We start from the raw sequence: 27,563 nt of genomic DNA, 5'->3' as shown, positions 1-27,563 counted from the left end.
TTCGGTGATTTCCACAGGGCGCCTCGGAGCTGCGGACTTCCCAGTGTGCATCGGGGCACAGCGACTCCTGAAAGTGGCCAGGGGCAACTTCCGCTTATGGACTCCATTTCCCGGCGCTCCCCGCGACCTGCCCAGCACACCCTGGGGCAGCGCCGTGACGTCGGCGCGCCGGGCGGGGGCCGGGAGATCCCTGCGGCGGTGGGGGGGGCCAGCGGCAGTTCCCGGCGGCCCCCGGGGCGGGCGGGCGGCGGCGGCAGTTGGGGTTGGGCGCTCGCTCGCTCGCTCGCTGGGCGGGCGGGCGGTGCGATGTCCGGAGAGGATGGCCCGGCGGCTGGCCCGGGGGCGGCGGCGGCGGCTGCCCGGGAGCGGCGACGGGAGCAGCTGCGGCAGTGGGGGGCGCGGGCGGGCGCCGAGCCTGGCCCCGGAGAGCGCCGCGCCCGCACCGTCCGCTTCGAGCGCGCTGCCGAGTTCCTGGCGGCCTGTGCGGGCGGCGACCTGGACGAAGCGCGTCTGATGCTGTGCGCCGCCGACCCTGGCCCCGGCGCCGAGCTCGACCCCGCCGCGCCGCCGCCCGCCCGCGCAGTGCTGGACTCCACCAACGCCGACGGCATCAGCGCCCTGCACCAGGTCAGCGCCCCCTCCGGCTTCTCCCGGGGCCAGGCCCACCCTCCGCAGCGCCGCCTGGGGCATCCTCCTTCCCCGGTTCCGAGCCGCCGTTGCCAGTCTCGATCCGCCCCGTCGTTCCTAGCCCTGGGCTTTGCCACCCTATGCTGACACCCCGTCCCAGCGCCCCCTTACCAGCCCTCTTCGACCACCCTGCTTCCGAATTGGGGCTGCTTCAAGTGGCCCTGGGCTTTGCCACTCTGTGCTTACCACCCTGCCCCAGGCCTCCTTACCAGTCCCCTTCGATCTACCCTCTTCCGCATTGGAGTCGCTTTAACCGGCCCTGGCTTTGCCAGCCTGTGCTGACCCCTGCAGTCCCCCTTACCATCCCTCCCTCGACTTCCCCTCTTCCGATGTTGAGCCTCTCTAGCTGGCCCTGGACTTTGTCTCTCTCCCTGCCCTGCCCTCTCCTGAACCTGAGGCAGCTCCCATAGCTCACTCTGGTCTATCTCCCTGGCCCTGGCCATTGTCACTTTGCGCTGCCCTCCACTCGCCGCCGAGTGCCCTTGCTGTGCCGCCTCTACTCTGCCCTCTAATGCGGCCGTCTCTCTCCGGAGTCCGGACCACTTTGAGCTCTACTGGCTTCTGCGCCGCCTCTGGCCCGCTGTTTCCCCTTTCCAGGCGGGTCCTGCTTTCACTGACCTGCATTCTCTCCCCTGAACCTGCGCCGCTTTCTGCCTGCAGCTTGTGGCCTGGGCCACCCCTACGGCTAGGCCCAGATCCTTCCCCACCACCTCCTTCAGGTTCCAGCTTCCTCCGATCCCTCTTCCCCTTGCTCTGTGCTGTGCGTTGCTGCCCAAGGATGCTCTTTCCAGAGCACTTCCTTCTCGGCGCTGCACCACGTGGTGTCCTCGGAGCGGATCCTGCCCTTGTCTGGGTCCTCTCCGGGCATCCTGCTCCCTACCCCAACCCCCATGCCATCTTCACTCGCTGGGTTCCCTTTTCCCTCTCCTTCTGGGGCCTGTGCCATCTCTCGTTTCTTAGGATGGTCTTCTCCGTGGGAGAAGGGGAGGTGGGGACGCCTCTCCCTTGCGTCCCCACCTCCCCTTCTCGCAGGCCTGCATCATCACCGTTTTTCCCGACAACCCCAAAGTCCCTGTCTCCCTGGCTTTAGCCACCTCTCCGTCCTCTTGCTTTCTTTGCCTGGACACCCCCTCCTCCTGTGGATTTGGGTCACCTCTCACTTCTTTAATTCGGGCAGCTCCCATACCCCCTTTACCTCTCTAGTCTGTGCTCGCTCTTCCGGCCCCTGTCACGGCATCTTCCAGGGGTCCCAGAGCTCGGCTGGGCCTCTTCCTCCAAGCCGGGCCCCCATGGCCACTTCAGGACAAGATCTTGTGTCCCAGAGCCGGGACCACCTTATATTCCCAGGACCGATTAATATGGCTCTGGTTCTGGGTACTTTTATCTGTCCCCTCCACCCCACCGTGGGGCCACTAGGGACAGGACTGGTGACAGAAAGCCCCATCCTTAGGCCTCCTCCCTCCTAGTCTCCAGATATTGGGCCTGACCCCCACCTCCTTTTAGGCACATTCCTTATCTGGTGACACACCCCCATTTCCTGGAGCCACCTCTCTCTCCCCGCCAGAACCCCTAGGGTTTGCTTACTGATGGAGCCAGAGAGGATCCTGGGAGGGAGAGCTTGGCGGGGGGTGGGAGGTAAGGGGGATGCTCGACCTGCTGGTTCTCAGTGGCCGCCCTGCGCTGCCCTCTCCCGGAGCCTGAGCTGCTCTGGCGCGGCCGTCTGGTGCATTTCACTGAGCCGGGTGCTGCTGCTTCCTTACGCTTCCCAAGAGGAGAAGCAGTTTGGAAAAACAAAATCAGAATAAGTTGGTCCTGAGTTCTAATTTTGGGTCTTCACCTTTCTAGCCCCGAATTTGTACTGTTCCTCTGTGCATCAGTTTTCCCTGTGAGATAAGGCCAGTAGCCGCCCCGCCCTGGCAGGGCTGTGGCGAGGAGGGCGTGTCCGTGTGGAAAACTCCCTTTGTGAGAATGGTTCGTCCTAGGTGTTCACCAGGTCGTGGCCGCCTCTACCCCCTTCTCTTTCTCCATCCTTCTTTCCTTAAAGAGGCCCAGTGCTATCTGGGACATACTCCTCCGCCCGGAGCGGGGTCCCGGGGACCCTCTTCCCTAAGGCCCTGCTCCGGGCCCCTGGGTTTCAGTCCTTGGCAAGCCCAGGAGAGGCGCTCAGGTTCCCTGTCCCCCTTCCTCGTCACCATCCCATACCCCTGGCTCTCCTGCACTTTCCCTACAGGGGTTCCTGGCTCTGCTCTTCAGACTGAGCCCCCTTCCCCTGCATCCCCCAGAGGCCCCAGGCCACCTAGTTGGCCTGGACCCGGCGAGAGGTCGCCCCAGCCCAGTCCGCCAGGCCGGCTTTCAGGTGGATTCTCCTCCCACTGTGGGGTGACTGCTTGGCAAACTCACTCTTCGGGGTATCCCAGGAGGCCTGGAGTATTGGGGTGGGCTGGAGTTCAGGGAAGAGGGGAGTCCCTTCTCAGGTTACGTGGCCAGCAAGCAAGGGAGCTGGGTTTGGGTCAGGTCTGGGTGTGGGGTGACCAGCTTATGCCGTTTGCCCAGAACAGCCTGGTTTTAACGCTGAAACCCTAAGTCCTATGAAAACAAGGACGGGATCACCGTCTCTGGGTGACTCTTGAGTCCCGGCCAGTTTCTCCACCTGGGGCTGTGTTTCTCCTGCATCCTTCTTGAGGCAGGTCCCCAAGCATCAGCCCCCTGCTATAGCAGTTTCTGAGTTCTTAGGGTACCCCATGTGGGTTTATCAACCACTTGGTGAGGCTGGTACACTCCCCCCATTGCTGCCCTCCCACTGCCTTAGTGGCTAGGGGATTGGGGGCTAGAGTAGGAGGGGCTGGGAGCCAGGATTCTTAGGGCTGAACAGAGAAGAACTGGGGGCCTGGGCTCCTGGGTCTGAGGGAGGAGGAGCTGGAGCCTGGACTCCTGGGTCTGAGGGAGGAGGAGCTGGAGCCTGGACTCCTGGGTCTGAGGGAGGAGGGGGCTGGAGCCTGGACTCCTGGGTCTGAGGGAGCAGGGGCTGGAGCCTGGGCTCCTGGGTTTGAGGGAGGAGGGGCTGTGGCCTGGACTCCTGGGTCTGAGGGAGGGGGTGCTGGGCCTGGACTCCTGGGTCTGAATGGGGAGAGGCTGGGGGCCTGGGCTCCTGCATCTGAGGACGGAAAGGCTGGGGCCTGGCCTCCTGGGTTGAGTGGGGGAGGGGATGGGCCTGGCCTCCTGGGTTAAATGGGGAGGGGCTGGGCCTGGACTTCGGAGTCCCTGGTGCCCAGGCCTCAGGCATCTTTCACAGGGATGCCTGTACTGGGCAGGTCCTTGAAAGGGAAAGGCCCATCGCTCTCCTTGCCCCCCTCCCCCATTGCCATGACAACTGGATGGAAATAAACGAGTCGAGTTCATCCCGTTCCCAGGGCACGTGCGGCCCCCTTCACAGCCGAGTTTCCATGACCTCATGCTCTTGGCCCTCGTAGCTCCCTCCCCCCTTCTCCAGATGGGCAGCTTTGGAGAGGTGAGGGACTTAGTGGGTAATTTATCCCGTGGATCTAGGAGTTTAGCTTCACTCCTCCCTCAGCTCCAGTTCAGGTCCCAGGGCCCATCCAGTGTCCACAAGGCCTGGGGCAGGTTTCTCCCCCAACCCCCTGGACTTTGGCTTTTGTCCCCCCAAGTTTTGGACTCCTAAGGGAAGAATGAGAAACGTTGGCCCGTGTAAGTCCCTGGCTGCAGTGCCCCGTGCAGAGGAGGCCTCGGTGAACTGGAGTGTGACCGCCTGGGGCCCGGGCACACAGGTGTGCAGCTGTCATCTGGGAGTCCTGCCCGGGCCCCTGAGTCTGTCTAGCACAGGGCGGCCTTCCCCCACCCTGCATAGCCCTGGGCCCGCAGCGTCGCTCCTGCACAGTGTCTGCCGGGGTGGTTTCTAGGCTTGACCCTTGGAAGGACCTGGCTGAGTTTAAGGCAGGAGGGGCTGGGGCCAGGACTCCTGGCTCTGAAGGAGGAGGGGCTGGAACCTCTTCCCTAGTCACAGCCCTGGAAGCGCCACCTGCGGGTGGTCAGGGGGTTTTGCTGTGTCTGACAAGTACCATGTGGGGTTCCCGCACTCTTCCTGTTTGCAGGTAGCCGGGAGTCCTTTTGTAGTTTCCACTGAGCGCGGAAGGTTTGGCGGACCTGACCATTGGGCAATCGGGGGTATCTTAAACAGCTGGCGGCCAGAGGCTCTTGGGGTCGTTTTCCCCACTGTCCTAGCACCATGTCCCTGGATCTGTTTTCATGGCTGCCTCTGGAGTCCTGCCTTGCTGGGACACCGTGGCTGGCGGAGGTGCGGCTGACGGCTGTTTCCCACCCCCAGGCCTGCATTGATGAGAACCTGGAGGTGGTGCGCTTCTTGGTGGAGCAAGGCGCCACTGTGAACCAGGCGGACAACGAGGGCTGGACGCCCCTGCATGTGGCTGCCTCCTGTGGCTACCTAGACATCGCCAGGTGAGGCAAGGGAGGGCTGGGCAGGACCTGGTCGGGGTGGGGGCCTGGACCCTCAGCCCTGACCAACCCCCACCCCCAGGTACCTCCTGAGCCACGGGGCCAACATCGCCGCCGTCAACAGTGACGGGGACCTGCCCCTGGACCTGGCCGAGTCGGACCCCATGGAGGGGCTGCTGAAGGCGGAGATCGCCCGCCGAGGTGGGCTCTGGTGTGCTGTGTGTGGGGTGGGGGACACCTCCTCACCTCTGGTCTCCAGGCTGAGAGCTTTAGAGGCCGCCTGGGCACCGAGGCTGACCCTGCTTGCTAGGATTGTCTTTCTGTGTGCCTCAGTTTCCTCACCTGTGAAATGGGGGCATGGAAGCCTGCCTCCAGGATTGCTTGAGCCCAGCAGAGGCACAGGATAAGAACTCAAATCCCTACCAACTGGGATTGTGATTTCACTCCTTGAGTAGCTGAGGAGATTGAAATGCCAGGGCGGGGGGAGTGGGTGGTTGGACTCACCCTGGAGTGCGTTAGGTAGGATTGCTGGAACCCTGCCACAGGTCTTTCTGGGAGGGGATGCGTTTACTCGGGGGGGAGTAGGGGCATGCAGGGGTTGCCAGGGACTGGTCTCCCTGTCCTCTGAGACTCATAGTACCCCAGGAGCCTTCATATGGGGTCCAGGAGTCCCTGAAACTGTGGCCAGGTTCATTTTTCTAGAGAAGGGCTGTTGCTTCTAGTAGGTGTGTGATGGCCACACAGGATCCCTGGGTCCCCAGCGTGGCTTCTAAAGTCCTGGGCTCACCTCCCCCCTCTGCCTGTGACTGGCGACTCCAGGCATGTCCCTGCAGCTCGCTTCCCTGATTTCCTAAAACAGGACCACCGGCACCGCCGCATGGGGTGGTTGTCAGGGTCTGGCTGGGTTTGGGTGGAAGGGTGTGAGCATGGTTCCCTGCAGGTTCTGGGGGACCGTGTGGAAGGAAAGGAAGCCTGACGAGGAAACGAGATACTGGCAGCCTCCCAGACTTCTGACGCGGCTGTCCTTACAGGGCCGCTGGCCAGGCTGAAAAAGGATAGGATTCCTCAGGGGTTCAGGGGGCCACAAGAGCCACACAGGAGGAGTAGCTAGTGAGACACGTGACGGCGGAGATCTGAGGTTTGGGAGCCCTTCTTTGGTTGAAATGGGGAGTGGCTCAAATCAGCCCTAGACCTGGATTCTTTCTCCTCCCTCCCCCCAACTTTTTACTTTGGGAAAGCTTGAAATTTACAGAAAAGTTGGAACAATAGCATGTGACTACCCATATGACTTTCACTAAGTGTCACCAGTGTGTGGTGGTGTTTTTTTTTTTTTAGACAGCTTTTTGAGATATAATTCACGTACCCTACAATTCACCCAAAGTGCACACTTCAGTGCTTTTTAGTATATTCACAGGGTTGGGCATTCATGACCACATTGATTATAGAACATTTTCATCATCGCCCAGCGAAACCCTGCAACCCCTTAGCCATCACCCCCAACCATGCAGCCCGCCCTCATGCAGCCCTCTCTGTCTTCTGTCGCTGTAGATTTGCTGTTTTGTATGCGTCACATAGAGGGAATCATACAGTATAGAATCATCAGTTTTTAACTTTTTGGTACATTTGTGTTCTCTCTCTCTGTCCCTCCCTTGCGATCTCTTCCCAGGTACAGACATGAACACTTTTTTTCCTATGCTTCCTCCTCCTCTTTTTTCCTTCCAAATCTCCCTTCCTTTCTTCCTTCCCATCCCTGCCTTTCCATTCCTGAGCTTTTTTTTTTTTTTTTGAAATGGGGTTTCACTTTTTGCCCAGGCTGGAGTGCAATGGCATGATGGCATGATTTCGGCTCACTGCAACCTCTGTCCCTCTGGGTTCAAGCGATTCTCCTGCCTTAGCTTCTGGGTAGCTGAGATTACAGGCGTGTGCCACCATGCCCAGCTAATTTTGCATTTTTAGTAGAGATGGGGTTTCACCATGTTGACCAGGCTGGTCTGGAACTCCTGACCTCAGGCGATCTGCCGGCCTCAGCCTTCCAAAGTGCTGGGATTACAGGCATGAGCCGGGCTATTTTGAGACTGTGTTGCAGACATTGTAAATCTTCCCCTGATGCACAGCAGGTATCTCCTGCCACAAGGAAAACCTCCTGCAGAACCACAGTAGGGATGCAACACATTACCCCCTGCGTTGACCTTGAGGCCACACTGTTACACACTGTGTTAACTTCGATGCTACACTATTACCCACTGCACTAACCTTGAGGCCACAGTTATACACTGTGTTAACTTCGATGCTACACTATTACCCCCTGCACTAACCTTGAGGCCACAGTTATACACTGTGTTAACTTCGATGCTACACTATTACCCCCTGCGTTGACCTTGATGCCACACTGTTATACGCTGTGTTAACTTCGATGCTACACTATTACCCACTGCACTAACCTTGATGCCACAGTTATACACTGTGTTAACTTCGATGCTACACTATTACCCCCTGCACTAACCTTGATGCCACAGTTATACACTGTGTTAACTTCAATGCTACACTATTACCCCCTGCGTTGACCTTGATGCCACACTGTTACACACTGTGTTAACTTCGATGCTACACTATTACCCACTGCACTAACCTTGATGCCACACTGTTACACACTTAACTTCGATGCTACACTATTACCCCCTGCGTTGACCTTGATGCCACACTGTTACACACTGAGTGTGTTAAGTTTGATGCTGCACTATTACCCACTGCACTAACCTTGAGGCCACGCTGTTACACGCTGTGTTAACTTCGATGCTACACTATTACCCACTGCACTAACCTTGATGCTGCACTGTTACACACTGTGTTAACTTCGATGCTGCACTATTACCCACTGCACTAACCTTGAGGCCACGCTGTTACACGCTGTGTTAACTTCGATGCTACACTATTACCCACTGCACTAACCTTGAGGCCACGCTGTTACATGCTGTGTTAATTTCGATGCTACACTATTACCCCCTGCGTTGACCTTGATGCCACACTGTTACACGCTGTGTTAAGTTTGATGCTACACTATTACCCACTGCACTAACCTTGATGCTACGCTGTTACACGCTGTGTTAAGTTTGATGCTACACTGTTACCCACTGCACTAACCTTGATGCCACGCTGTTACACGCTGTGTTCAGTTTGATGCTACACTGTTACCCACTGCACTAACCTTGATGCCACACTGTTACACGCTGTGTTAAGTTTGATGCTACACTATTACCCACTGCACTAACCTTGATGCCACACTGTTACACGCTGTGTTAAGTTTGATGCTACACTGTTACCCACTGCACTAACCTTGATGCCACGCTGTTACACGCTGTGTTAAGTTTGATGCTACACTGTTACCCACTGCACTAACCTTGATGCCACGCTGTTACACGCTGTGTTAAGTTTGATGCTACACTGTTACCCACTGCACTAACCTTGATGCTACACTGTTGCCTGCGTTTCTCCTTGAGATTCTTTGTCACCTCTCCCCCTCTGGTTCAGGACCCAGCTAGGGATCCGGATCTGGGTGATTTAGGCTCCCTCTGTCTGGATCAGTCCTCGTCCTCCCTTGGACCTCAGGGAGGCGGGGAAAGGCCTCCAGGGGGTCCGTGGCCTTTCTGCCACTGTATTTTCCTGCAGAAATTGCTCATAACTGGCATCAGCTTCTCAGAGGGGGCCACGCTTCTTCCCTCCCATGGGGTGAGGAGAAGGCTGGAAGGGATACATTGGTGGGGGATGTTGGCTTGTAGGATCAGCCGGGAACGAAGGCCACTGGTGCCACTGGAAAGACTCTCAGCTGTGCTGCTCAGGGTGGGGCTCTGCTGCCCCAAATCACAAAGCCTCTGCCTGTGACACCTCGTGACACCCAGCTCCACACAGGAGCCTTAAAGGGGCTGCAGTACGCAGGACCTGGGTCACAGGCTGCACCCCAGCTCTCAGGTGGGCGGAGGCTTTTGCGCCCCCTGCAGGACATGCCGACATGATGCAGAATTCCCCGAGGTGCTGGCGTGCAGACTGGTGCTGGCCATAGTGTGGCCCTGGCAGCCACTCACAGGCAGGGCTGGGAGAGCAGACAGACCGGCCACAGGTGCGGCCATCCCCTTTGCTTTTCCCTGGATTGCTTGCTGATTTCCTCTCTCTGGGTCTGGGGTTCAGTGAGAGCACATGATCTGCTCAGCCAGTCACCCCGTGGCCTGGAGCTACCGTTCCCTTCAACACCACGAAGGCCTCTGGCCCAGTCGACTCGGGCTGAATCGGGCATGAGTCTTTGCAAGAACCAAAACCCATTCCGCCTGGCTCAGGCCAGAAAAGGCCATTTGAGGCCTGGAGCAGTGGTTCAGACCTGTAATCCCAGCACTTTGGGAGGCCAAGACAGGAGGATCTCTTGAGCCCAGGAGTTTGAGACCAGCCTGGGAGACCTAGTGAGAACTCATCTCTGTAAAACAAAACGCATTAGCCAGGCATGGGAATGCACTTGTGCTCCCAGCTACTCAGCAGGCTGAGATGAGAAGATTGCTTGAACCTGGGAGGTGGAAGATGCAGTGAACCACTGCCACTCCGGCCTGGGGGACAGGCGAGACCCTGTCTCAACTAAAATAAAACAAAAAAGGCAGGTTATGTACGCATGTTCATAGCATCGTTCACAATAGCCCAGAGGTAGGAGCAACCTAGTGCCCATCATCGAATGAATGGAAAATCAACATGCGGTCCTTCCATGCAATGGGATATGATTCAGTCTTAATCCCAGCACTTTGGGAGGCTGAGGTGGGCGGATCACCTGAGGTCGGGAGTTCGAGACCAACCTGACCAACATGGAGAAACCCTGTCTCTACTAAAAATACAAAAGTTAGCCGGGCGTAGTGGTGTGCACCTGTAGTCCCAGCTACTTGGGAGGCTGAGGCAGGAAAATCGCTTGAACCCGGGAGGTGGAGGTTGCAGTGAGCCGAGATCCCACCACTGCACTCCAGCCTGGGCAACAGAGCAAGACTCCATGTCTCAAAAAAACAAAAAAAACAAAAAAAAAACAAGATGGTAAATTTTTCGTATCATGTGTATTTTACCACATTTTTTCCCCCCGAGATGGAGTTTCACTCTTGTTGCCCAGGCTGGAGTGCAGTGGCATGGTCTTGGCCCACTGCAACCTCTGCCTTCCGGGTTCAAGTGAATCTCCTGCCTCAGCCTTCCAAGAAACTGGGATTACAGGCACCCGCCACCACGCCCAGCTAATTTTTGTATTTTTAGTAGAGATGGGGTTTCACCATGTTGGCCAGTTTAGTTTTGAACTCCCGACCTCAGGGGATCCTCCCGCCTTGGCCTCCCAAAGTGCTGGGATTGCAGGCGTGAGCCACCTTACCTGGTCATAAATATATATATATATATATATATATATATATATATATATATATATATATATATATATATATATTTTTTAAAGGCAATTTATGGCCTTATGTAGCTGAAGTCCATGAGTTCTATGGACTTGAGGCATAGTTTGATCCAGGGGCACAAGTGAAGTCCAGAACGTCTCTCCGTCGCTCTGCTGCACTCTGTGCTGGCTTCACTCTTAGGCAGGTTCTCTCCATAAGGCCCTCAGTGTGGGTCCTAACTGCAGGCCCATATCGCAGCCAAAACACAGCGCCTCTTTCCCAGTGCATGATGCTCACGGGGCCACCTCGGTCAGATGGCAGCTCCTGAGCCCACCAGTGTTGCAAAGGTGGCAGGAAGTCCTGGTGATGTGCCCACCCGGGAGCCAGGCTATGGGCCCAGTCACACTGAAACCATGTGGGGCAAAGTGTGGGTGAGGAAAGTCAAGATGAGGTCACAGGGGATGGCAGAATGGATTTTTTAGGCCCGAGCAGCAGCTGTGCTGCAGGGACACACAGCAGCACCATGTCCTACGCAGAAGGGACCCTCCCTGGCCACTTTGCACAGGGGCATGGAACTGGCGGGAATGAGACATGATGTTTTTGAAGCATTTGAAGCCAACTCTCTTGGAATCCCAACATCCGAGTCAGCTGGACGAGGGGGCGTTACACTTGGAGGCAGGCGGAACTGACCATTGGTTCGCTCCAAGTGCTGACAAGGGCGGACCTGGGAGCTGATTTCTGCCTGGTGGGAAAGGCGATGATTACAGCTACTTTGGGAAATGGTTGATCGGCATCGATTATAGCTGAAGGCCCCATCTTTGCCTTGTTCTAGCAGTTCCACTCCTGGGCAACCTGAGAGAGGCCTCCCCGCCCATGGACAAAAGTTCATCGTAGTATTGTGTGCAGTAGTAAGAGGTTGGAGCCCACACTGAAGAGAGAATGGATCAATCACTAAACTAAATGAGTGATCTAAGCAGGGGTCAGCAAACTTTCTCTATAAAGGGCTAGACAGTGAATGTTTGAGGTGTTGCAGGACACACTGTCCCTGGCACCACTGTTCCACCAGTGCTGTGGAGGGACACTGCCAGGGACGGTGTGAGTGAATGGGAGTGACTGTGTCCCGTTCCACTTTTATTGACAAAAATTGCTTTTCAGAATAGGCAAATCCATGGAGACAGAAAGATTGCTGGGTGCAAGGGGCTGGGGGGAGGGAGGTCTGAGAAGTGACTTTTTTTTTTTTTAAAGACTGGATCTCATTCTGCCTCCCAGGCTGGAGTGTAGTGGAGTGATAATGGCTTACTGCAGCCTTGACCTCCTGTGCCCAAGTGATCCTCCCACCTCAGCCTCCCAAGTAGCTGAGACCATAGGTGTGCACCACCACACCCAGCCAGTTTTATGTTTCTAGAGACAGGGTCTCCCTGTGTTGCGCAGGCTGTTCTCAGACTAGTGGGCTCAAGTGATCTCCCATCTTGGCCTCCCAAGTGCTGGGATTACAGGCGTGAGCCATGGTGCCCGGCTGGGAGTGACTTCTTGGATACAGTATTCACTGGGGATCATGAAAAAGCTCAGGAAGTAGATAGTGGTGATGGTTGCACAATATTGGAGGTATCCTAAATGCCACTGAATTGTGCACTTTAAAACAGGGAAGTTGATACATTTTATGTTGTTTATTTTACCACCGCCACCACAACAAAAGATAAAACACAACAGGTGGTGAGCACCCACAAGCTATGGCTTGCTGACCCCTGGTCAAGGGCTCTGTCTACAGCCACAGACAGATCTCAGCAACATGTTGAGCACAAAAAGCAAATCGCAGAGGATGTGCGGCAGACATGCAGAGGGCGCTGACTGGTTGAGTAAAAAGCCAGTCACCCTCCCTCCCCGTCCCTGAATTGAGACCCATCTGGCCATAATAGGATTGAACTGTTGGCGATTCCTTTACAGAAATGACACAGCCAGGCTCGGTGGCTCAGGCCTGTAATCCCAGCACTTTGGGAGGCCAAGGCAGGAGGATCCCTTGAGCCTGGGAATTCGAGGCTTCAGTGAGCCATAATTGCACCACTGCACTCCAGCCTGGTTGACAGTGTGAGATCCTGTCTCCAAAAAAAGAGGGGGATCAGATGTGGTGGCTCACGCCTGTAATCCCAGCACTTTGGGAGGCTGAGGCGGGCAGATCATGAGGTCAGGAGTTCTTCAAGACCAGCCTGACCAACATGGTGAAACCCCATCTCTACTAAAAATACAAAAACAAATTAGCCGGGCGTAGTGGCCGCGCCTAGAGTCCCAGCTACTCAAGACGCTGAGGCAGGAGAACCGCTTGAACCTGGGAGGCGGAGCTTACAGTGAGCCGAGATCGTGCCACTGCACTCCAGCCTGGATGACAGAGCGAGACTCCGCCTCAAAAACAAAACAAAAAAGAACTGCTTGAGGGCAGCAGTTTGCGACCAGCCTGATCAAAATCAGGAGACCCCCTACCTCCCTCATCTCTATAAAAAATAAAAGTAACGGCTGGGCGCGGTGGCTCAAGCCTGTAATCCCAGCACTTTGGGAGGCCGAGACGGGCAGATCACGAGGTCAGGAGATCGAGACCATCCTGGCTAACATGGTGAAACCCTGTCTCTACTAAAAATACAAAAAAAAAAAAAACTAGCCGGGCGTGGTGGCGCCTGTAGTCCCAGCTACTCCGGAGGCTGAGGCAGGAGAATGGCCTAAACCCGGGAGGCGGAGCTTGCAGTGAGCTGAGATCCGGCCACTGCACTCCAGTCTGGGCGACAGAGCGAGACTCCATCTCAAAAAATAAAAATAAAAAATAAAAATAATAAAAATAACTAGCCGGGCATAGTGGCATGTGTCTGTAGTTCTAGCTACTTGGGAGGCTAAAGTGGGAGGATGACTTAAACCCAGCAGATGGAGGCTGCAGTGAGCTGTGATTACGCCACTGCACTCCACCCTAGGTGGCAGAGTGAGGCCCTGACTGTTTAAAAAAAAAAATGTTTGGCCAGACACAGTGGCTCACGCTGTGATCCCAGCATTTCGGGAGGCTAAGGTCGGAGGATTGCTTGAGCCCAGGAGATTGAGACCAGCCTGGGCAAGATATTGAGACTCCATCTCTGTTTATTCTTTGGGAAAAAAAAAGACTGGGTGCAGGGGCTCACACCTGTAATCCTGGCACTTTGGGAGACTGAGGCAGGTGGATCACCTGAGGTCAGGAGTTTGAGACCAGCCTGACCAACATGATGAAACCCTGTTTCTGCTAGAAATGCAAAAATTAGCTGGACATGGTGGCAGGCGCCTGTAATCCTAGCTACTTGGGAAGCTGAGGCAGGAGAATCACTTAAACTCGGTAGGCAGAGGTTGCAGTGAGACCCTGTCTCCAAAAAAAAAAAAGAGAGTTTATAGCATGCAAAAGAATAAGTATCCTCAGAGGCTGTCAGTAGATACGATTTCAGCCTCAACAAGGGTACCTGTTTTGATCCAAAATCAACTTATATTTAATTTTAGGTCATTACTTGCCTTTTTTTTTTTTTTTTTTTTTTTTTGAGACGGAGTCTCGCTGTGTCTCCCAGGCTGGAGTGCAGTGGCGTGATCTTGGCTCACTGCAAGCTCCGCCTCCCGGGTTCACGCCATTCTCCCGCCTCAGCCTCCCAAGTAGCTGAGACTACAGGTGCCCGCCACCACGCCCGGCTAGTTTTTTGTATTTTTAGTAGAGACGGGGTTTCACCATGTTAGCCAGGATAGTCTCGATCTCCTGACCTCGTGATCCACCCGCCTCGGCCTCCCAAAGTGCTGGGATTACAGGCTTGAGCCACCGCGCCCGGCCCCATTACTTGCCTTTTACGTCTATAATACAGTGCAGCAATTGGAGTACATGAAATTGACTGGTTGGGAAACAACAATTGGAGTACATGAAATTGACTGGTTGGGAAGCATGCTTTTCCCAGATTGCTTGCTGTAGGTGGTCGCATGTTTGCAAACGGGTGGAACACCTGGGTAGGAAAGGAGCTGTTGCACTAATGGCACAAGTCCTTCATTTAGTGGCTTTTTGCTTGGTTTATTCTCCTCATGAGAAAAGTGGTAATGGTGATAAAATGTATGAAGATGCTGGATTAAGATTATATTGGGGGCGACACAACAGCTCATGCCTGTGATCCCAACACTTTGGGAGACCAAGGCGGGCAGATCACCTGAGGTCAGGAGTTCGAGACCAGCCTGCCCAATGTGTTGAAGCCCTGTCTCTTCTAAAAATACCAAAATTAGCTCAGCATGGTGATTTATGCCTGTAATCCCAGTTACTTGGGAGGCTGAGGCAGGAGGATCTCTTGAATCTTGGAGGCGGAAGTTGCAGTGAGATTGTGCCACTGCACTCCAGCCTGGGTGACAGAGTAAGACACTGGCTCCAAAAAAAAAAAAGTTATATTGGGAGTGACAGGAAAAGTTAGATGTAATTGAGCACTGGATTTGCTCAGTAAACTTCAGGTTTATATATATATGTTATGTATATAGGAAATATATGTATAGTGTATATATATAGGAGATTGTGTGTGTGTGTGTATGTGTGTGTGTATATATATATATGGTTTTTTGTTTTTAGAGTCTTGCTGTGTCGCCCAGGCTGGAGTACAGTGGTGTAATCTCGGCTCACTGCAACCTCCGACTCCTGGGTTCAGGCGATTCTCCTGCCTCAGCCTCCCAAGTAGCTGGGACTACAGGCGCCCACCACCACATCCGGCTACATTTTTTTTTTTTTTTTTTTTTTTGTAATTTTAGTAGAGATGGAGTTTCACTATGTTGGCCAGGCTGGTCTTGAAGTCCTGAGCTCGTGATCCACCTGCCTTGGCCTCTTAAAGTTGCTGGGATTACAGGCGTGAGCCACTGCATCCAGCCATGGTTTTATATTAAAAATAATAAAAGTAAGGTGATTTTCTGGTTGAGATGGGGAAAGGCCTGTGATCTCCATTTTCCCAGCGCTTAGCACTGACTCAGAGACCCTGAGTGGGACACGTGACTGCATGGAGCACAGTTGGGAAACAACTGGGCTAGTCTAGGCCTCCCACGTCTCAGAGGGGAGCAGCGGTGAAAGCTCTGGGCAAGTCACAGGGCCAAACCCCGGCCAGCCCAGTGTATAACCCTGGGTATTCCAGGTCTTGGGATGTGAGTCCTACTTCGTGCCTCTTCTCCTCCTAGGTGTGGACGTGGAGGCAGCCAAGCGGGCGGAGGAGGAATTGCTACTTCATGACACAAGGTGCTGGCTGAATGGGGGCGCCATGCCAGAGGCCCGGCACCCCCGCACAGGCGCCTCTGCCCTGCACGTGGCTGCTGCCAAGGGCTACATTGAGGTGATGAGGTGAGTCGGGCCGGTGTGTTCCATCTTGCTGTCTTATACCTTCCTGTGGATCCTGTCCTTTCCCTTTCTTTTTAAACGTATGTACCGAAGACTGTATTTCCCTGTAAATAACAGCCTTAGCTGTACCCACAAGTTTTGATGTGTGGTCTTTTTTTAATTGTCATTCCGTGTAAAATATTTCCCAATTTTTTATCTTTTATTATTTATTTATTTTTAGACAGGGTCTTGCTGTATCGCCCAGGCTGGAGTGCAGTGGCGCAATCGTGGCTCACTGCAGCCTCAAACTCCCCAGGCTCAGGTGATCCTCCTACCTCAGCCTCCTGAATAGTGGGGACTACAGGTGCACACCACCATGCCCTGCTAGTTTTTGTAGAGACAGGGTTTCACCATGTTGCCCAGGCTTGTCTCAAACTCCTGGGCTCAAGTGATCTACCTACCTCAGCCTCCCAAAGTGCTGGGATTGCAGGTGTGAGCCACTGTGCTTGGCCTAATTTCAAAATATACAGGACTTCTCTAGTCATCATTTTGTTACCATTTTCCTGGCTTAATTGCACTGTGGTCAGAGAATGGGTTCTATATGATTCTAGCTTTTGAAATGTATTGTTTTGCCTTACATACCCCAGTATATGTAAGTTGGAAAAGAATGGAGTCGTCAAGTACAGTGTTCTCTGTAGGTTATTAGGTCAGCCTTGTAATCATGCTGTTTTATTTGTAGTGCTTCTTTATCTGTACTGACATTTCCCCGCTGCTTATTCTGTCAGTTACTATGAGAGGTGCGTTTAAATTCTTGCTATGATTATGGACTTTGTTTCTTCTTATAGTTCTGTCAGTTACAATTTGTATATATTTTAAGACTGGATTATTTGGTACATATATAGTTTATTTTTGTTTTTGAGATGGAGTCTGGCTCTCTGTCACCTAGGTTGGAGTGCAGTGGTGTGATCATAGCTCACTGCAACCTCTGCCTCTTGGGTTCAAGCAGTTCTCTTGCCTCAGCCTCCCCAGTAGCTGTGACTATGAGAGTAAGCCACCACACTTGAAAATACTTTCGTATTTTCAGTAGAGATGGGGTTTCTCTATGTTGGCTAGGTTGGTCTTGAACTCCTGACCTCAGGTGATCTGCCTGCCTCAGCCTCCCAAAGTGCTGGGGTTACAGGCGTGAGCCACTGCACCCAACCAAGGTGCATGTAGAGTTTAAATTGTTTTGGTGCACATTCCCTTTCTGTCATCCTCACCTCAGTCTTGGGTCTTATTTTGTTCCTATTTGGCTGCCTTTCCCCTTTCTATTAAAGTTGTTGGTTCCAGTTCTCATCCTCAGGCTTCTCATTCTTTTTTCAGTTCCCTCTTCTCTCTTTCATGACCTTATACTTTATTATTTAGTATAAAAATGAAGTTAACATGAATTCCTCCCTCTCTCTGCTCACCTCTCCGTTGACAGTTTTTAGTCAGGTTTTCTCAGTGAGGTACATAAGATGATTCTAACAGCTCCAGACCTCTGTCCCTTCTGCTTAGCACCTGCTGCTGAAGTAGAGCTCCTGGACCTCCGTATCTGGCCCCAGTCCCAGCTCTGTTGCTGACTGGGCCCATCCCTGAGCTGATCCTTTCGACAAGGGGGACTGGAAACTGAATGGTTGGGCCTGGTGATGTGCCCAGGCCTGCAGGCCGTGTCCTTTTCCTCCCATGGCTTCCACCCCTGAATCCTGGAGGCAGCTGCATCTCCTCCACTGCACCTGCATCCCAGCCAGCAGGAAGAGAGGGGCCAAGGAGCAAACACCCATTCCTTTCCAGAGAGCAGTCTGCAAGTGGCACGCACCACTTAATGCCAAGACCCTAGTCACATGGCCACTCCTCACTGCAAGGGACAGTTGGAGATTTGTCTTCAGCTGGGTGGCCTGTGTCCGGCCGGGGGCCTGTGTGGGTACTGTTAGTAAAGGGAGGGATAGAGTCCATATTCGTGGGCAACCTCATTCATTCTCTGCCATAGAACTGAAGCGCTTTGGACTTAGAAATATTCACTGACTGTAATTTCATTACTGCTGCTTTGTAAGGGTACATGTTTACACTCAGATCTATTGACTGCATTTTTAATTTTATTTATTTATTTATTTTGAGGCGGAGTCTCGCTCTGTCACCCAGGCTGGAGTGCAGTGGCACGATCTCCACTCACTGCAGTCTCCATCTCCCGGGTTCACGCCATTCTCCTGCCTCAGCCTCCTGAGTAGCTGGGACTACAGGTGCCCGCCACCACACCCGGCTAATTTTTTTGTATTTTTAGTAGAGACGGGGTTTCACCATGTTAGCCAGGATGGTCTCGATCTCCTGACCTTGTGATCCGCCCACCTCGGCCTCCCAAAGTGCTGGGATAACAGGTGTGAGCCACCGAGCACGGCCATTTATTTTTATTTTTATTTTTGAGATGGAGTTTCACTCTGTCATGCATGCTGGAGTGCAGTGGCTCAATCTCAGCTCACTGCAACCTCTGCCCCCTGGGTTCAAGCACTTCTCCTGCCTCAACCTCCTGAATAGCTGTGATTACAGGTGTGTGCCACCCTGCCCAGCTAATTTTTTGTTTGTGGTAGAGACAGGTTTTGCCAAGTTGGCCAAGATGGTCTCGAACTCCTGACCTCAAGTGATCCTCCTGCCTCAGCCTCCCAAAGTGCTGGAATTACAGGCATGAGCCACTGCGCCCAGCCTGACTGCATTTTAAAAAGAATGTAACCAGTATTCGCATCAAAGATCTGTTGCAGGCTGGGCGTGGTGGCTCACGCCTGTAATCCCAGCACTTTGGGAGGTTGATACATGCGGATCATGAGGTCAGGAGTTCAAGACCAGCCTGGCTAACACAGTGAAACCCTGTCTCTATTAAAAATACAAAAAATTGGCCGGGCGCGGTGGCTCAAGCCTGTAATCCCAGCACTTTGGGAGGCCGAGGCGGGCGGATCACGAGGTCAGGAGATCGAGACCATCTTGGCTAACACGGTGAAACCCCGTCTCTACTAAAAAATAGAAAAAAACCAGCCGGGAGAGGTGGTGGGCACCTGTAGTCCCAGCTACTCGGGAGGCTGAGGCAGGAGAATGGCGTGAACCCGGGAGGCGGAGCTTGCAGTGAGCCGAGATCCGGCCACTGCACTCCAGCCTGGGCGACAGAGCGAGACTCCATCTCAAAAAAAAAAACAAAAAAAAAAAAAAAACAAAAAAATTAGCTGGGCATGGTGGCGGGCGCCTGTAGTCCCAGCTACTTGGAAGGCTGAGGCAGGGGAATGGCATGAACCCAGGAGGCAGAGGTTGCAGTGAGTGGAGATCGTGCCACTGCACTCCAGCCTGGGCGACAGTGTGAGACTCTATTTCAAAACAAAACAAAACAAAAACACTTGTTGCAGAGTAGAGGTATATGTTTATTTGATGATACTGATTCGATGCTTATTTTCTGAGCCCCTGCTGTGTGCCAGGCAGTCTGTTAGTTGCCAAGGAACTGGGTAAACGAGAGAGATCTGGGCCTGTGTGCGGCTCGTACCTCGTGGGGAGACACACATTGTGGACTGATCGCTCTTTGCTGCAGCGCTGTCCCGTGCATCACAGGATGTGGGGCAGCCTCTCTGGCCTCTACCTATGGGACGTCGGGAGCATCCCTGGTTGTGAGACCTAAAAATGTCTCTGGACTTGGCCAAATGTCCCCAGGGGGGCGCATTGTCCCAGATGTCCCCTGGGGGGCGCATTGTCCCAGTTGAGAACCGCTGGCTTAAGATGCAAATAGGGTGATGGGAGAAGACAAGTGTGATGAGGAGGGGCTTCGGGGTCAGGAGACATGGGGGTGAAGGGGTGGTGACTGCCAAAAAGGGGCTCGGCGTGAGACGCTGCAGGGCACAGAACACTCTCCAACGGAGAGCAGCAAGTGCAGAGGCCTGTGGGGTGCGCGCTTCCGACGGAGAGCAGCAAGTGCCGAGGCCTGTGGGGTGGGCGCTTCCGACGGAGAGCAGCAAGTGCAGAGGCCTGTGGCGGGTGGACGCTTCCGACGGAGAGCAGCAAGTGCAGAGGCCTGTGGGGTGGGCGCTTGGGGAAATAGCGGGGGCCGCACAGCTGGGGCTGGGTGAGCTCTGGGCAAAGCGTGGGAAAGGTGAGGGGCGAGGTGAGCGGGGCCAGATAGAGGGACTTGTGCTTATAAGGCTTCTTCGTAGAATATCCCAGGCTGTCCATCTGTTCCCACTTTGCGAAGCTCTTTCTCATTGACACAGAAACTCATTCCAGTTCTCCAAAAATAGACACGTCCTACCCTAAGCTGAGCTTGGAGAGTGCCCTTGGACTTGGAACCCTGCCTTTGCCCTCAAATTGAATGGTTTAAAGTGGTTATTGTTTTCTCGCAGAAAATTGTCTTGAGTGAGGGTTTCTCAGCCTGGGCGCTAGCCACATTTTGGGGCAGATCCTTCTCCTTGTGGGGCAGCTGCTGAGCGCTGCTGGGTGTGGAGCCGCCTCCCTGGCCTCTACCCAGCCGATGCCACTAGCCCCTGCGCCAGGTTATGACAACAAAGATGCCCTGGTTGGGAGTCACTGCTTTAAGCCAGCCCAGGTCCTAGAACACTACTGCCCTGAGACAGCCCTTTGGGGTCCAATCCTTCTGACAGGCGTGAGGGCTGGCACAGGGTCCTGCACCTGCATCCTCCGGGGCTGCCTCCTTATACCCCACTGCCGTCACCTTGGAATCCCACAGCCAGGGTGACCCCCTGCCGGCACCAGGAGCAGGTTCCAGAGGCCACCTGCAGGGCCAGGGTTTAACATGTAGCTGCTGGTCCAAGGGGAGGGACAAGGCCTGGTGCAAAGGGGCCTCTTGTGGCCGGGGACGCTGGGCAGTGGCTCTTTACCAGCCTGTCCGGGGCATTTTAGTCTCGTGGCCTGGGACCTCAGTTACCGCACCACTGGCCGAAATCAGCCCCCGGCCCAGGGCCTCGCCTTGGCCTCTGACCCTGAGACTCCCTGGCCCCCAGGTTGCTCCTTCAGGCTGGCTACGACCCGGAGCTCCGGGACGGGGACGGCTGGACCCCCCTGCACGCGGCGGCGCACTGGGGCGTGGAGGACGCCTGCCGCCTGCTGGCCGAGCACGGCGGGGGCATGGACTCGCTGACCCACGCGGTGAGGGCCAGTGCCCAGGCTGGTGGGGGGCAGGGCGTGGGGAGGACCCAGCGCCTCCTTCATTGTCTGCTCCTGCTCCTCCCCCGACCCAGGGGCAGCGGCCCTGTGACCTGGCTGATGAGGAAGTGCTGAGCCTGTTGGAGGAACTGGCCCGGAAACAGGAAGACGTGAGTGTTAGGGCTGAGGGGCTTGTCCCAGACTCCCCATGTCCCCTCAACTCCTTAGAGGAGGGTGCAGAGGGGGTACCCCACCCCGACTTCTGACACCCACCACCCCAGCGACCTGCTCTTTCCCACTTGGTGACCCAGCTCCAGCCCCAGCCTCAGGAGAGACCCCCAGCCGGGGCAGGATAGAGATGGGGCTGCAGAGCTTCCTACCTGCCTGGTGGGGAGGCAGCAGAAGGATCTGGACAGGGTTGTCTGACACTCAGACAAAATAACAAACCAGCTCAGCGCACCTCATCACCTCAGGGTGGCCCTTGGCAGCAGCCATGTGCAGGACTGTCCTAGACTTAGGCTGGGCTGGTCACCCGCAAGGTGTCCCCCAGCCATCCCCAGGGCAGCCTTGCTGGGAAAACTTAGAGTGAAGGAGTGAAGGGCGTGAGCCCTGGCCAGACTGCCTGGGTTGGAATCCTGGCTCTGCCATGGATCTGCCGTGAGTCCCACCCAGCCACTTTCCTCTCCAGGCCTCAGTTTCCTCATCTGTCAAATGGGAATGGTATGGTGCGCATCTGTATGAGGGGTTGTGCGTGACATGTGGATTGTGCTGTCAGGAGCTCAGGAGTACGTGCCACGGGAAGCACTAGAGCCACGCCAGCGTTCAGTGAGCTCTGTGGGGTGACAGGAAGCTCCCGAGGCCAGGCCTAGGGCTCCTGGTGCGTGGGCAGCAGAGTGGAGACAGCTTCCTCTTTTGAAAGGTTGGCAGGAGCAAGGTGGAGGCTGACGGATGTAGGAGAAGAAGGTCTCACACAGTCTGGGGGGCAAGTGTGGGTGCCCTGAGGTGCCCAGGGAGAGGAGTGTAAGGCAGGGCAAACCCGGGAGGACCATGAGTGCCAGGCGAGGAGCAGGGTGACTTTTGCCCTGAGGGTGATACGGCCAAGGGGGGTTTAATGGGTGGGGCAGGATCAGCTTAGGTGGCCCAGATATGAGGGGAGCCCAGCCTGGGAGCATCTGGGGACAGTTTCTAGAAGACGTGAGTACTACAGCACTAAGAGTTTGCTAGAAGGGCAGGAATGAAGGGCCCTCCCAGTACTCCTGGGCACCACATGCAGAGGCCCGAAGGTGTGAAGACAGTGGTGAACTGTGTGGGGAAGGTGTGAAGACAGTGGTGAACTCTGTGGGGAAGGTGTGAAGATGGTGGTGAACTGTGTGGGGAAGGTATGAAGACAGTGGTGAACTGTGTGGGGGTGTGAAGACGGTGGTGAACTGTGTGGGGAAGGTATGAAGACAGTGGTGAACTGTGTGGGGGTGTGAAGACGGTGGTGAACTGTGTGGGGAAGGTGTGAAGACTGGCGAACTGTGTGGGGGTGTGAAGACAGTGGTGAACTGGGGAAGGTGTGAAGACAGTGGTGAACTGTGTGGGGGTGTGAAGACAGTGGTGAACTGTGTGGGGAAGGTGTGAAGAGGGTGGTGAACTGTGTGGGGGTGTGAAGACGGTGGTGAACTGTGTAGGGAAGGTGTGAAGACGGTGGTGAACTGTGGGGAAGGTGTGAAGACGGGTGAACTGTGGGGAAGGTGTGAAGATGGCGGTGAACTGTGTGGGGAAGGTGTGAAGATGGCGGTGAACTGTGTGGGGAAGGTGTGAAGACAGTGGTGAACTGTGTGGGGAAGATGTGAAGACAGTGGTGAACTGTGTGGGGAAGGTGTGAAGATGGGTGAACTGTGTGGGGAAGGTGTGAAGACAGTGGTGAACTGTGTGGGGAAGGTGTGAAGACGGCGGAGAACTGTGTGGGGAAGGTGTGAAGACGGCGGTGAACTGTGTGGGGAAGGTGTGAAGACAGTGGTGAACTGTGTGGGGAAGGTGTGAAGACGGTGGTGAACTGTGTGGGGGTGTGAAGACGGTGGTGAACTGTGTGGGGAAGGTGTGAAGACGGTGGTGAACTGTGGGGAAGGTGTGAAGACGGTGGTAAACTGTGTGGGGAAGGTGTGAAGACAGTGGCGAACTGTGTGGGGAAGGTGTGAAGACTGGTGAACTGTGTGGGGAAGGTGTGAAGACGGTGGTAAACTGTGTGGGGAAGGTGTGAAGACAGTGGCGAACTGTGTGGGGAAGGTGTGAAGACTGGCGAACTGTGTGGGGAAGGTGTGAAGACGGTGTTGAACTGTGTGGGGCAGGTGTGAAGACGGTGGTGAACTGTGTGGGGAAGGAGGAGGTGAGTGCCAGCGGCAGAAGCCGGGGCAGCTGAGGGCCCACCAGTGCCCTGGGTGTGCTGAGGGGTCGGGATGAGGTCTGAGCAGGTCGCCCCTGGGAGCTAGAAGGACCCCTCTGGGGATGAGACTGGAGGCTTCTCATGGGTGGGGGCTGTGAGGACAAGACGGCAGTGCCTGCACGTGGCAGCCACAGGCACCTGCTGGACACAGGGCGCCTCCTCTCTCTGAGGTGTGCCGCCATCTGTAGGAGAACCAGCAAGCGCTTCCACGAGCCCTCGGTGCCCGCCTGGGCACTGAGCTCCTGACAGCTGTTCATGGTGGTATTGCTGTGGGGGACGTGTGCTCCACCCCTCCCCTGCAGCCTCCTTCCCTCCTTGCAGCTTCGGAACCAAAAAGAAGCTTCCCAGAGCCGGGGCCAGGAGCCCCAAGCGCCCTGTAGCAGCAGACACAGAAGGTATAGGGAGGGAGGAGTCTGGGGCTGGCGGGTGGCTGGAGGCCCCGGGCTTGCACCCCAGCACCCTCTCCTTCCCCAACAGGAGCTCTGTGTGTCGTCTGAGCAGTCGAGAGAAGATTTCCCTCCAGGACTTGTCCAAGGAGCGCCGGCCTGGTGGGGCTGGGGGGCCCCCCATCCAGGACGAGGATGAGGGGGAAGAAGGTCCCGCCGGTGAGGAGCCTGAATCCGGACTCCTGGGTCCGAGGGAGGAGGGGTCGGGTTCTCTGAATCTAGAGGCAGCTGGCATCTTCTGTGACCTACCCGGTGTTCCCACATCACAGAGCCACGCCCTGCAGAGCCCGGAACCCTCAATGGCGTCTCCTCCCCACCGCACCCGAGTCCTAAGAGCCCCGTGGTGAGTGGATGCCCTGAGAGGTCCTGTGAGGCCGGGAGGGCCGGGAGGTGGGAGTCCATAAAGCCTGTGAACCTCTCTGGCAGGGGCAGGTAGGGTGAAGACTATAGTTCCCAGAGTCCTCCTGGACAACCGGCTTCCTTTGTAGGTTGCGCTTGCCCCAGGGGCTGATGGGAATTGTAGTTTGGTGCAGTCCTTTGGGGGCTAACCCTTGAGGTCTGAGAAGAGGGATCCTTTCTCCCTGAGACCTCCTTCTTCTCCCAGCCGCCTGAAGAGGCCCCCTTCTCCAGGCGCTTTGGCCTCCTGAAGACAGGGAGTTCTGGTGCCCTGGGTCCCCCGGAAAGGCGGATGGCAGAGGGAGCCCCGGGGGCTGGGCTGCAGCGCTCGGCTTCCTCCTCCTGGCTGGAAGGGACCTCCACCCAGGTGAGTGAGGGTTGGGCGGGGTCCGGGCCCAGGCCCCTGCCCAGTTGGGGGAACTGCCCCTTCCTCCTCCTCTCCACACAGGCCAGGGAGCTCCGTCTTGCCAGAATTACCCCGACCCCCTCCCGGAAGCTGCCGGAGCCCTCTGTCCTGTGAGTCCCCAAGGCCTGGGCCCCTTGGGGGTAGGCGGCAGATGTGGGTTCCAAGCCTGTCCGTATGATCCTGAGTGAGCCCGTGTACCCCCCGGGTCTGATTCCTGCTCCCACCCCAGAGCCTGTGCTGTGTTCCTCCTGGCGGCTGGCTCCCTCCCTCAAGCCCGTGTTGAAACGTCACCTTCTCCCCATCATCCCCCACCCCGAGGCGCACGGACCACCTGCTGCCACCTCTGACACACGCCCCTCCCGCTCCGCTCCCAGTTCTCGCGCTGCTGCTTCTGTCCAGCGTGCTTTACCCTTCTGACCGGCTGGGTAGAGTGCTGGTCTTTTCATGGCTGTTGTCAGTTTTGTGTATTTCTGCTCAGCTCTGACTCTGGTGGCCCAGATAATTTGTTTCTTTTGTTCACGGCTGCATCTCCAGTGCCGGCACACAATGCACCTGGGTAATGTTTGTTGAATGAATGAATTGATGCAGGTCTGAGGTCACCAAGCCTCCTCCTTGCTTGGAGAACTCCTCGCCTCCCTCCAGGATTCCGGAGTCTGAATCTCCAGCGAAGCCAAACGCCCCCACCGCCTCCACAGCACCCCCAGCGGACTCCCGGGACCGACGGAGGTGCAGAGGCCAGGGCAGGAAGCTGCCGCCCCAGCCAGCAGAGACTATGTCAAGCCGGAGTCCCGGGGCTCTGGGTGGGCTCCTGAGGGAGGGCTGGCCCCGGGTCTGCTGGGAGTTGGAGTCGCCTCCCACAGAACTTGCCTCCCGCGGAGGGTGCCCGCCACGGAATGGGACAGGGTCCCCAGTGCCCCTCTCTGAGGTTGGGACCCTTCCCTCAGGTCCTACCAGATGCCTGTGCGGGATGAGGAGTCGGAATCCCAGAGAAAAGCTCGCTCCCGTCTCATGCGCCAGTCTCGGAGGTCCACGCAGGTGTGGGGTGGGCTGGGGTCTGGACTCCTGGGTCTGAGGGAGGAGGGGACTGGGGGGTCTGGATTCCCGGGTCTGAGGGAGGAGGGGCTGGGGGTCTGGACTTCTGGGTCTGAGGGAGGAGGGGCTGGGGGTCTGGACTCCTGGGTCTGAGGGAGGAGGGGCTGGGGGTCTGGACTCCTGGGTCTGAGGGAGGAGGGGCCGGGGACCTGGACTCCTGGGTCTGAGGGAGGAGGGACTGGGGGTCTGGACTCCCGGGTCTGAGGGAGGAGGGGCCGGGGACCTGGACTCCTGGGTCTGAGGGAGGAGGGACTGGGGGTCTGGACTCCTGGGTCTGAGGGAGGAGGGGCTGGGGGTCTGGACTCCCGGGTCTGAGGGAGGAGGGGCTGGGGGTCTGGACTCCTGGGTCTGAGGGAGGAGGGACTGGGATCTGGACTCCTGGGCCTGAGGAAAGAGGAGCTGGGCCCTGACCCCAGCCTCCCCTGACTGTCCCCTTTCCCTGCCAGGGTGTGACTCTGACAGACCTGAAGGAGGCAGAGAAGTCTGCAGGGAAGGCCCCAGAGTCAGAGAAGCTGGCGCAGAGCCTGGTGAGAGGGGTCAGCGAGGGCGCGTGGGGTGGTGCGGGATGTCCTGGTCCCCTGACTCACCAACCCCTCCCGACAGGACCCTTCCCGGAGGCCCCGCGTCCCTGGAGTGGAGAACTCCGACAGCCCGGCCCAGAGAGGTGAGGTCTGCTCTCTGGGGGAGGTCATTCCCCGGGAATCATCGTCTCTCCGAGTCTTCCTGCTTTCCTGGGGGCTTGACCCGGGGACCCGGGCCCCCAGAGGCGTCTCTGGAGGTGCCTGGACTGATTCCTGCCCCTCCCCAGCAGAGGCGCCTGACGGGCAGGGTCCAGGACCGCAGGCGGCCAGGGAGCCCCGCAAGGTCGGAAAGGAGTGGAGGGGGCCTGCGGAGGTGAGGGGGGCTCAGGTGGGGCCGGGCTGGTGCAGAGGGTGGGCCGGAGGGCGGGCAAAGCCCCTCCCATACCCACTAAAGCCCCTCCCATGCCCATTGAACCCTCCTCTACCTGCCCACAGGGGGAGGAGGCGGAGCCGGCTGACCGCAGCCCGGAGTCCAGGTAGGGGCGGGGTGGGAGAGGTGGGGCCTGCGTGCGGCCCGGGCCGGCCCCTGACGCGCGTTCCGCCCCCGCCCCAGCACCCTGGAGGGCGGCCCCTCGGCCCGCAGGCAGCGGTCACAGCGGGACCTCCACCCAGAACCTGAGCCAGAGTCGGAGGAGCAGGACGGAGGCTTTAGGAAGGTGTGATCCCACCCCTCCTTTGGGGCTCCGCCTGCCGGGTGCCCACCTCCTGGCTTCCCTGCCCCCAGCGTCGCCCCTGCCCTCCACCTGACCCTCCTCCGCCTGACCCTCCTCCACCCGACCCCCAGCTGTATGCAGAGCTGCGCAGGGAGAACGAGCGGCTTCGCGAGGCTCTGACCGAGACCACGCTGCGGCTGGCGCAGCTCAAGGTGGAGCTGGAGCGGGCCACGCAGGTAAAGGCGCCGAGGCCAGGGTCACCAGAACTGGCAGGGCCGCCTGGGTGGGGCTCAGACTGTTGGGAGGCAGAGCCTGGCCTGGAGGGGCCGATGGGGCTTCGCTCCACCTGAGGGCCTGGCCGAGATCTCGGAGGCGGGGTCTGAGCAAATGGGGGTGGGGCTGTGGGCTTGCTGGGGGCGGGGCCTGGCCCATGGGGGTGGGGCTGGTGGGCTGCCTAGTGGGCGGGCGGATCCCCAGCAGGAACGTAGGACCCCTCCTGAGGGCAGTGCTGGCTTCCCCTGCTGACCCCTGTGCTTTCCGTGTCCT

The 27,563-nt window shown here is 56.7% G+C and overlaps 2 protein-coding genes and 1 long non-coding RNA gene across 5 annotated transcripts in view; 2 read left to right on the top strand and 1 right to left on the bottom strand.

Annotated features, from left to right (window-relative positions):
• Window positions 1-306: 306 nt before the first annotated feature.
• The window catches only part of PPP1R12C (protein phosphatase 1 regulatory subunit 12C), a 28,256-nt gene continuing 999 nt past the window's right edge, over window positions 307-27,563 (top strand). Inside the window, exons 1-19 of one of the 2 annotated variants that reach the window (XM_050771689.1) lie at window positions 307-627; window positions 5,030-5,160; window positions 5,240-5,358; window positions 15,735-15,894; window positions 20,874-21,018; window positions 21,111-21,185; window positions 23,765-23,838; window positions 23,921-24,048; window positions 24,159-24,232; window positions 24,494-24,652; window positions 24,734-24,801; window positions 25,280-25,417; window positions 25,636-25,726; window positions 26,230-26,310; window positions 26,387-26,447; window positions 26,595-26,677; window positions 26,800-26,840; window positions 26,918-27,020; window positions 27,149-27,253. In XM_050771689.1, coding sequence (XP_050627646.1) covers window positions 307-627; window positions 5,030-5,160; window positions 5,240-5,358; window positions 15,735-15,894; window positions 20,874-21,018; window positions 21,111-21,185; window positions 23,765-23,838; window positions 23,921-24,048; window positions 24,159-24,232; window positions 24,494-24,652; window positions 24,734-24,801; window positions 25,280-25,417; window positions 25,636-25,726; window positions 26,230-26,310; window positions 26,387-26,447; window positions 26,595-26,677; window positions 26,800-26,840; window positions 26,918-27,020; window positions 27,149-27,253 — 2,157 coding nt within the window. Of the gene's footprint in view, window positions 628-5,029; window positions 5,161-5,239; window positions 5,359-15,734; window positions 15,895-20,873; window positions 21,019-21,110; window positions 21,186-23,764; window positions 23,839-23,920; window positions 24,049-24,158; window positions 24,233-24,493; window positions 24,653-24,733; window positions 24,802-25,279; window positions 25,418-25,635; window positions 25,727-26,229; window positions 26,311-26,386; window positions 26,448-26,591; window positions 26,678-26,799; window positions 26,841-26,917; window positions 27,021-27,148; window positions 27,254-27,563 lie in introns of both variants that reach the window. The other variant, XM_050771688.1, reaches the window with a different exon arrangement.
• Window positions 5,199-27,563, top strand: part of RDH13 (retinol dehydrogenase 13) — a 75,974-nt gene continuing 53,609 nt past the window's right edge. Inside the window, exon 1 of the mRNA XM_050771777.1 lies at window positions 5,199-5,204. The gene's annotated coding sequence lies outside the window, so the exon portion shown is untranslated. The remainder of the gene's footprint in view (window positions 5,205-27,563) is intronic.
• LOC126943277 (uncharacterized) lies at window positions 7,481-8,585 on the bottom strand. Of its 2 annotated transcripts, XR_007721724.1 has the most exons (5): window positions 8,491-8,585; window positions 8,363-8,426; window positions 8,171-8,234; window positions 7,847-7,914; window positions 7,481-7,534 (listed from the first exon to the last, which is right to left on the bottom strand). It is a non-coding gene; the product is annotated as an uncharacterized LOC126943277 (long non-coding RNA). The 2 variants fall into 2 exon arrangements; XR_007721725.1 differs by lacking the exon at window positions 8,363-8,426.

This window comes from Macaca thibetana, chromosome 19, assembly GCF_024542745.1.
Source record: "Macaca thibetana thibetana isolate TM-01 chromosome 19, ASM2454274v1, whole genome shotgun sequence".
Taxonomy (NCBI): Eukaryota; Metazoa; Chordata; class Mammalia; order Primates; family Cercopithecidae; genus Macaca; species Macaca thibetana.
The sequence above is the reverse complement of the archived record's forward strand: the minus strand, read 5'-3'. Positions and strand labels throughout refer to the sequence as shown.